The sequence below is a fragment of the Loa loa genome (assembly GCF_000183805.2).
Source record: "Loa loa unplaced genomic scaffold supercont3.8, whole genome shotgun sequence".
NCBI lineage: Eukaryota > Metazoa > Nematoda > Chromadorea > Rhabditida > Onchocercidae > Loa > Loa loa.
Window position 1 is genome coordinate 185,815 of NW_018108188.1, and position 9,609 is coordinate 195,423.

The 9,609-nt window shown below is 34.9% G+C and overlaps 2 protein-coding genes across 2 annotated transcripts in view; both read left to right on the forward strand.

Annotated features, from left to right (window-relative positions):
* The window catches only part of LOAG_16563 (F-box domain-containing protein), a gene marked incomplete at its 5' end in the record, with an annotated part of 9,199 nt that extends 5,095 nt beyond the window's left edge, over positions 1-4,104 (forward strand). The window contains 9 exons of the mRNA XM_020449216.1: positions 464-586; positions 1,016-1,063; positions 1,277-1,469; positions 1,713-1,900; positions 2,031-2,184; positions 2,509-2,580; positions 2,810-2,983; positions 3,250-3,400; positions 3,727-4,104. Of these exons, the coding sequence (XP_020307285.1) occupies positions 464-586; positions 1,016-1,063; positions 1,277-1,469; positions 1,713-1,900; positions 2,031-2,184; positions 2,509-2,580; positions 2,810-2,983; positions 3,250-3,400; positions 3,727-3,890 (1,267 nt within the window). The 3' untranslated portion in view covers positions 3,891-4,104. The remainder of the gene's footprint in view (positions 1-463; positions 587-1,015; positions 1,064-1,276; positions 1,470-1,712; positions 1,901-2,030; positions 2,185-2,508; positions 2,581-2,809; positions 2,984-3,249; positions 3,401-3,726) is intronic.
* A 2,002-nt stretch (positions 4,105-6,106) lies between these two features.
* LOAG_16564 (hypothetical protein) overlaps positions 6,107-9,609 on the forward strand; it is a gene marked incomplete at both ends in the record, with an annotated part of 4,405 nt that continues 902 nt past the window's right edge. The window contains 9 exons of the mRNA XM_020449217.1: positions 6,107-6,229; positions 6,323-6,438; positions 6,803-6,924; positions 7,016-7,244; positions 7,334-7,691; positions 8,029-8,166; positions 8,456-8,629; positions 8,969-9,102; positions 9,286-9,412. Coding sequence (XP_020307286.1) covers positions 6,107-6,229; positions 6,323-6,438; positions 6,803-6,924; positions 7,016-7,244; positions 7,334-7,691; positions 8,029-8,166; positions 8,456-8,629; positions 8,969-9,102; positions 9,286-9,412 — 1,521 coding nt within the window. The remainder of the gene's footprint in view (positions 6,230-6,322; positions 6,439-6,802; positions 6,925-7,015; positions 7,245-7,333; positions 7,692-8,028; positions 8,167-8,455; positions 8,630-8,968; positions 9,103-9,285; positions 9,413-9,609) is intronic.

Genomic DNA, 9,609 nt, shown 5'->3' on the forward strand with positions numbered 1-9,609 from the left:
TTAATATTAAGTGATTATGGTAATGAAGACAGAAATGTTATTCGGTAATGAGGATGGTAAGTTATAGTGATTGACCATTCTGATGACAAGTTTAATTGATTTCATCAAAGAATATGGGATTAACTCAACGTCGGAAGGAATACTGCTGAACTCCCAATGGTCGTCATCCTAAAAATTGTTTTAGATTGCATTACATGTTATGTGCTTCTTATCTCCTGCTGATATTGCTCGCATATCACTGACTTGTCGTTACTGGCGTAACTTAGCTGAAGATAATCGTTTATGGCGGAAGAAATGTGAGGAAGTGAATGTCACAGCTATGGATGAGCCAAGGTAAGTAGCAGTTAGAATTGCTGCTATCAGTTCACGGATACTGTAAAAATATATTAGCATGAAAAAGGGGCATTTTATGGAGACTTATTAAAAAAAATTGTTTGCAGAAATTTAGTTTCCATTTTTGCAGTGATCGAAAAAGTGGTGCATGGGCAGAGACAGCTTCAACAAGCGGTATTGAAATTGTTGGATATCGTCCTGTCCCCACTTATCGTCTTGCATTGTTTGCTGGTTATCATCCGCATTGGCTTCGGCAAGTTGCTTGGATATATTACGTGAATTACTCGAAACTTACTTGTTTATTGTGGGCGTTATGCGTTCTACTCTTGTTTCCAGTGAAAACGTTTAGGTGTTTGTAATAATCTCCATGATCTGTAACTTTGAATGTATTAAATTAAGCGAGAGAGATGGAATTTGGAATTTCAAATTTTAGAGATGGAATTTCAAATTTTTTATGTTCAAGCATAAATTCGTGATTGATAATCAGTTATTAGGCACTACATTTCATGAACAGTGGTGTACAAAAAAAATAAGCGATTCATGTGGAAAGCGATATTGGACTTGAACGTTTTTTTTTTCAGTGCTAGTCCCTAAATTTTTGTATGTCATTTATGAAAAGACATTATGACCAAAGAAAAGATCTCTCGTTTTGCATATCATTTGAATGGCAAAGAATTTTTAGGTATTATTCCGATACAGATGATTCACCGAAAAATGTTTGTTTAGCAAGGTAATTTTTTTTTATAGTTATTAAACGATTTAAAATTGAAGACTCTGACGAAAAGTGGGCATTTGAGTGAAAGAAAGTTTGAGTTGCTGCCAAAGTTTGAGTTTGAGTTTGAGTTTTTTTTTTTTGAGTGAAAGAAAGATTTGCAACTCAAAACTAAGGTTTTAAGATTCGATCATTTTTTCAAAAGTATAACATACCTTAATTTTAAAATAGATCGAAATGGAAAGCATTGTACTTGCGACATCAGCGTATCTTGGCCAACTGGCGCTACCGTCCGCTTCGTGGATCGTGTATTTTAAAGGGACATGATGAGCATGTAATTACATGTTTGCAAATTCATGGTGATTTAATTGTAACTGGTTCAGATGATAATACGTTAAAAATATGGTCAGCTAGCAAAGCAGTGGTCAGTTGTTTTGATTGCTAAAAAATTTTCTTGTAAAATCCTTACGAGTAGTATTTTATCTGCTATGTCAAAATTTTCGGACCAAAAATGATGTAATCTTGTTATTTCTGAATTATGATTTTGGAATGCTATTATAGGTTACTTTACAGTTGGAAGACTGGTAGTATCAAAGCGAAAGCACCAAATATATTTGGTATGGCTGAACTCACATTTTTTTGGCTTCTACTATGCTTCTGGTTTCAGTGTTTGCAAACATTAACGGGTCATACTGGTGGTGTTTGGTCATCACAGATGTCGGAAGATGGTAAAACTGTAACAAGTGGTTCCACTGATCGAACAGTACGCGTATGGTGCGTTGAGACGGGGCGATGTTTGCACTGTTTACAAGGTCATACAAGTACGGTTCGTTGTATGACACTCAGAGAGGAGAGGTAAGTCTTGGCTGTATTACACACCCTTGTAATTTCTTCAAAGATTTCTATTTGGAGTATTTCATTCATTTTCCTTGGACTTTTTCCTGCAAAAAGTAAACCAAAAATGTTAGCTAGTTTATTGTTTAAGGCTTGTAACTGGATCTCGCGATACGTCAATACGTTTGTGGAACATCAAAGATGGTACATGCCTTCGTACTTTGCAAGGTCATGTAGCAGCTGTACGTTGTGTTCAGTTTGATGGTGTACGTATTATATCTGGAGCATATGATTTCTCCGTCAAGGTTTACAGTTTTCAACTTTTGAATGAACATTTTTCTATCATTTTCAATTTTTTGTTTACAAGTTGTTCATACTGTGCAGGATGAATGTTTTATATGGAGATGGTTTTTAATATACTAAATATCTTTATATCCTTAACTTCCACACATTTCTGTTCGTTATAATAGAATTTGATTTTATGGCTTATTCGAAAATATATGAATTTGCTCCCAACTTGTGCGGTATTTCGATTCTCATCTTTGTAAAGCTAAAGAAGATTAATCACATTTTGTTAGATGTTGAGACATATTAATACAATTGTATTTCAAAGATAATTAATTTTTAAGGTTTGGGATGCAGAATCAGGTAGATGCTTGCACACTCTAACTGGCCATAGTAATCGAGTTTATTCATTACTGGTGAGTGAAATTGAATTTTCAGAACAGTTATGATTGTGGCTTGTTTGCTTCTGTAACATTAAGTTTAATTTCATATATTATTTGTTGTATTATATACCACTGTGCAATGGGAAATTTTATTTCATCGCCGTGACAGGATTTGCTATCTGTCACAGATTTTTGCATGATTTGTGGAAAGGTGATGTAGACCTGGTCAGCTGGAGAAAGTCAATGACTTGTATTTTTACAGTTTGATAGTGAAAGAGACATAGTTGTTAGTGGTAGTCTGGATACTACGATAAAAGTGTGGAATATTCGTGATGGAGTATGTACGCAGACTTTAACTGGCCATCAATCTTTAACATCAGGCATGCAGTTAAGAGGCAATACTCTCGTTTCTGGGAATGCCGATAGTACAATCAAAGTTTGTTCTTTTCAAATACTGAATTATAAAGAAACAAAGGTCGATAACCTGACAATTGCAAATATGTGTTTTCTGAAAAATTTCTGTAATTTCAAATTGTCTGAAATGATTTGGCTGACTGAGCGTTCCATTCGTTTATGTTAATTATTTGTGCTAATTCATATTTTATTTCAATGTTTATTTATTGACTATTTTACATACGAGCTTTTCGCTGAGTTGCTGAGGCGATTTAAAATTCTGCAACCTTCTTATTCAAGCTGTTTAAGATTTGGGATATCATGGATGGACAATGCAAGTACACATTATCTGGTCCTAATCGACATGCTTCCGCTGTCACCAGTTTGCAGTTTCTTGAAAATGGTCTAGTCGCAACGAGTAGTGACGATGGTTCGGTTAAATTGTGGGATGTCAAGCAGGGTATGTTAGCTTCGTTGGTTAGTAGAATTTGAAACCGTTAAAATTCAATTAATGCATGAAATACATGAAAATATCGATCCATTAGTCAATGTTTTATATCGACTGGTCAGGCAGTATTAAATATTATGGATTATAAAAGTCTCTACAATTTAAAAAAGTTAAAATTGAAAATTAAAAAATCGAAAAAAGTTCAAAAAAGTCTCCACAATACATTTTTTGTTGATGAAATTATTCCTCACTTCATTGTTTCATTCACGAAGTATCGGCCTCTATTTTTACTTTTTGAATTAATTACATGCTGTCGACAATTTAACGTGGCAGTTCAGGTGTGTTCGTGCGTGACCTAGTTAGGCTTCGTTCTGGCGGTTCCGGCGGTTGTATCTGGCGTTTAAAATCGACACCAACAATGCTAGTTTGTGCTGTGGGTTCACGTAATGGTACGGAAGACACAAAACTAATATTGCTTGATTTTGATGCCGATTACCCGTAAATATTGAGTGCTGATTGTATCCTGGGCAGTGTATGGTCCTTATTTTCTAGGCTTAATTCCGATGGATGTATGTTTCTTTTTCCTCTGCATTTTATAGTTGTCTTGCATCTAAATGCTTTTTAATATAATTGTAGAATTGTTTTGAATATTGCTACATATTTTCGACCTATTCCACTTTTTCAAATCTTCGGTTATTTCCCAGATGTGTAAGCGGTGTATATTCCAAATATCTGCTGTATAGAGTGCCATTTTGCAACTTATAAGAAGCAACAGTGGAAAAGGCTGTAATTTGTATGTAATCCCTAATCGTACTTTTAATTTTCAATAGATTTGTACGACATTTTCTGATGTGTTCCCTTCTTTTGCCTCTTTTTCGTGTTTTCAAGTTATATTTTGGTTCGTGAGATTATTTCCGCGTGAAATTTATCTCTTCTGACGGTCTTCATTTTTGTTCATTGTTTTAGTGCACAAATTTGCGAGGAAAAAGATGGACCAATACAAAGATTGGTTGTATAATTCACCAATCACTGTTTATAAAGTCAGCAGTTTAATATAGATATTTCTGGAAACGTAATTTATCGTATTAAGGTTTGCTTTCAACAAGGTCTTTCATTTTTCTTTCTATGTTTTCTGTTTGTTTTGCCTTTCACTTATATTTTCTTACTTGTTCAATTCTGCGGAAGGAAATATTTGCAATGAACATATTTTTATTGACAAAAGAAAACAAAACAAGTGGTTTATGGACATCTTTACTGCTAAATTGAAAACGTGTATCGTATACCGTTCCTCTAGCGGGTTTTTCACGGGGAAGCATCTGCCATAATGGCTACCCCGCGTCACGAATCTCTTTTACGAACACATTGTTAAATTGCTGTGGAGTATTTACTGCAACTGAATCACATTTAACCTTTGTATTGTAATCTGTAGCTTGGCTTTGTTTGCTGAGCAAATATAAATTCCTTTTTTCTTGAACAATCAAGTCTTACATCTTATCTGGGGAACTGCAAATGAAAGAAGATAAAACGCTGGTGAATAAACATCCTACGAGAACTGTTGAAGGAATAGATTGATTACACACTTCCGGACATGCAGTAATCAGATATTCAAGGTTAGACTCCCTACAACTTGGTGTGAGTCAGTCAGGAAGACTCAGTGGGTATGACTGCTAGCTCAGGTTTTCTAGTATCTAGATTGAGTTCCTCCACCTAATAATGTCTAGTTCAATGGTGGATAATAATGTGGACGGTGTTGTGCTGCAATAGATGTATCGTCGGAAGCATTGTGGAAAGTTCAAAAATTTGACCAAGGAGGGAACCCGCGAAGAACGGGTAACACTTAGATTGGAATGTTTGTGATGGTGCAGTTGTCTTACACCCTTGTCTCATTTGGCTCTCTCGGGACAACCATCAGGATTTTAGGCTATATGGTCGGAAGGTCGGCTGGAGAAAGTTCATCCTTTTGAATCAAAAATCAGTTAGTAAACTGAACAGTATCTGAGGTATTGCGTACCCAGAGATTTGTGAAGAATATGTATTGTATTAATCTTTTAATTATGCAGATTTGAGGAAGTAAGGGTTGTTTATCCTCGAAAGATAAAATCAGTCGCACAATCGTCTTACCTATGTTGTTTTTTGTGGTGTAGTACTGGTGGCGATAAGTTGATGAGATTTCATGATGGATGAATTTTCCTATGTTTCCAAAAGCTGTTAGTACATCGTACATTGACTTTTAGCTTAGATCAGCTTCAAAAGATGACAGAATATGTCCCTTTTTGCCTTTTTGCGATGATTGCTGATTATCAGCGTTTAGCACCGGCCAGTTTGTTGGAATAGCTCGATATCACTGTCGTTTTATTTTCATTGGATTTGATTATTTCAGTTTCGAGTGCATGGAATAACTGACAATTTCTTTTATATATTGGTGACACGCAATGAATCCTGTTAGTTATTGCATACTTTAGTTCAAAGTTTCGTTTGCTCTAGTTGGAAATCCGACTCTGAGCATGCGGTCGGAAACTTTTGTATCACATGTAGTACTGGACAGTATCTTTTCATAAAGTGATGGAACTTTAATACCTTTCCATATTCTTAAAAATTAATCTATAGACTGTTTTTAATCTTTTAAACAGAGGTGCAAACAGCACATATTGGAGAGATATTATTTAATGATGCATCACTGATTTTCAGAACTTGACATATTCCTATGATGACCAGAACATGTCGGAAAATTATGGCAACCAAGATTTTGCTATAGTTCCTGAGATACTGCCAAAAAATTCTACTGTTACCACTGAACTTAATATTAATCATGATCTTATGGAAACGGAATTACCTATTGCGGTATCTTAGTTTTTCTTTTTTTTTTTTAACAGTTATTGAATCAACTAGATCGTTCAGTATACTACGGAGTAATCTGGATGAATTTTCTTGCAGAAATTTGAATTTGCATCTGCTGACTGCCAGCAGAGGACATCTTCCCCTGGTCAAAGTTTTGAAATATTTAACCAGCACTTTGTTCGTAACTCACTTCTGGACCTTACAAATATTTCGTAAGTTAACTCAGGCAACTTCAAAATTCATTTTTAAGCTGCAGTACTGAATTTAATTTGATTGAGTACTCACTACATATACCACTTTTACTTTTTGTAATAACTTCTCTTCATAGCGCCTAATTCGTTATTGGCAGTAAAAAAAGAAAAAGATTCCTAAATTTCTGAACCATAAGCTAAAGAATTTTGAAAAATAAGGTATATTCAGTTTCTCATATCACGCGTATTATTTTTTATCAATTGAAATTTTACGGTCAGAATAATTTTATAAATATAGAAATATAGAAAAGAACTGATCCTATTAACTATCCTCTTTGTTTGAAAGTTGGGCATATTCCAAGAAGTGCCGTACCTATTTTTTTAGGATACCTATTGTGCGACCCCGTCCTGCAGCATTGCATTCTTTACCATTCGATCATTCCTCAACGGAAAATAGCTCTAAATGCTTGAAGTACTCGCAGTTCACCAACTCATTACATCGAGCAAGTAGGTTTTTTATTTCTTCAAATCAACATCTTTCCGGATATTTCTGGAGAAATATTTACTCAAAAAGAGGTAATATTGATATTTTTTTGAGATCCGGATAGAAGCCTTTCTTCACAAATTATGAGTGCGACATCGAATAAGAGTTGTTCAAGTGTTTCAAACGGATCAAATTATTTTGGTGATCATATCAGAACAAAGCAGTTGCAGTGTCAGCATACTAAACGGCGTTCTGCTTTCAAAGCACTTCAATTGAAAAACGTGCGGAGAACATCAGGCGGCGATAGTCCTGGGAAACTTTACAACTTACTTCCAATTACTCGGTAAATAGGGATGCATAGCATTGACAATTTGCGTAATTAGAATGAGATGCCTGATAATAGGAAACTTGATCAGTTATTATAAACTTTAGACGTAGCGGGACAGTTAGTGAACATAGCGCCATTGAGAAATGTCGCGGCGATGATGAGGATGATATTGAAAATTTGGAAAATGAATTCAGTTTCCGAGCGCATCTGCAAGGTACCAGTCGGAATAGTTTGATTTCCCCTTCACTACCGTCAACCTCAACCCCGAATAAGTTGGAATCTCGTTATACAAAGCGTCGTATACCGGACGAAACGGGTAGTATTGGAAGTGCGAAAAAGGTGAAAGAAGATGAGCCAATGGAAGAAAGCGACAATGGTAGGATTAGTGAAAATTTTGAAGAAGGAATGGATATTGATATGTCTGAATCATCCCTAAGGAGTCGAGACAAAAGTGCAACTGAAGTAATTTCTTTCATATTTATAGGAGCTTTGAAATTTATGTTTTCTAGAGTATAGTTGCAGTATTCGCCTGAACAAGTACAGATTTTCGTTGAAATCTGGCATCAATAGCGCATCCATGTATGGTTAGCAGCAGCTTAACTACCTCAAACAGCATAACCTATTAAACTTTCAGACGACTTCAGCTAAAGAAATGCAAACGATGTTATGAAAAATTCACTCCAAGATTATTAATTCATGTTTTTTCTTGGCTTTATGTGAAACACTTTGTTTAAATGTTTTGAAGTGGCTTAGCTGCGGTTGTTTTCAATCTTTCCCCAAATAATCACAGGATTTTAAGGATAGAGGTAATTTGGACAATGAATCTGAAGAAGGAAATATTTCATTTCCTTCAGCTATGTTTAATCGATCTCATTCATCAAGTTTCCTGGAAACCGGCGACAACAAAGAACCTGAACCGCCCTCTCATCTTGTCGTTGTATGTCACTCTTATAATCATAACTACTAAATAGGTAGTTTGACTATCAATTTGAAAGTCCTCGTGAAAGTGAATGCTAAACCAAATATCAAGCCGTGCGATTCATTCTGAAATCTATGTTAGCGCTTGCATCAACTGTGACAACAGGCATTCTGTATGGTATTTACTTCTTAGAAAGTGGAATACTGTTTCCGGAATGTCCTAGAGAACATGACATTCGACACTGATGGTATAGGTTTAAATTCTAGTTAATTAGCAAAGACTGAAAACAAAAGCTGTATTTTTCTAGAAATATGAGTTGGATATAATTAAAAATCCGGATGTTGCTTCAAGTGCTTATGCATGTATTAGTGCAGAAACTTTGGCTGATCTGCTCAGGTCGATGACAGAGGAAGAATTTTCGGAACGATTTATACTTATCGATTGCCGCTATCCGTTTGAGTTTGCGGGTGGACATATTCGAGTAATCCTTCCATTTTGCAAAACAATCTTATATTTCGTTACCAAATTGATTAATGTTTAAATTGCAATTTTCAATTAGTCTGTTTGGGATGTCAACCAACTCTGCTGACTGTCTGTCATACGATGAGGCGTAGGAATAGAACAGCTGAGATTTACACCTATTCCACATGTTGGATGTTTATTTTTTTTTTTTTTTGTTTCCTTTTTATTTGTTATATGAGCTATTACCTGAAATCGTAATACATGCATATAAATGCAGATTTAAACATAAAGCACTTGTAAATCTTACGATATGCATTCAAAATTTTTAAATCTTTCGAAATCCACGGTTATCTCGCAGGGTGCTTATAACTTATTCGATCCAGCTGAAATTGAGACGGTTTTTTATCCTAATAATATCGAACTGCGAACAAAACTAATGAAGAAAAAGCCGATCTTCTATTGCGAATTCTCGCAAAAACGAGGACCTTCAATGTACGTCAATTTTAAATGCAACATCCATGATAAAAGCGCAACTGAACAATGTAGTCCTTTATGCAGTATTGCACTGCTATGTACTATACTATACACGCTGAGTACTAAAAAATTAAGCACAAAACTTATGTACGACAAAACTCTAGAATCGGAAATGAAGACATTATATTGTTTCTTTTTCAGAGCGTATGAACTGCGTGCACTTGATCGTAAATTGAATTTTGAAAGATATCCAATGGTAGATTATCCAGAAATGTATTTGTTGGAGTATGGTTATCGCAATTTCTACTTACGTTTTAGTAACACACCAGTAAGAATCTTTATGAAAGATTTTGGGGAATAAAAGATTTAGTCATCACAATATACTTTTAAAGTTTACGATTGGTGTATGCAAGCGTTGCATGCCATTCTAGGTTTCGATAACTAAATCAAACAAACAGATATATATATATATATATATATATATATATATATATATATATATATATATATATATATATATATATA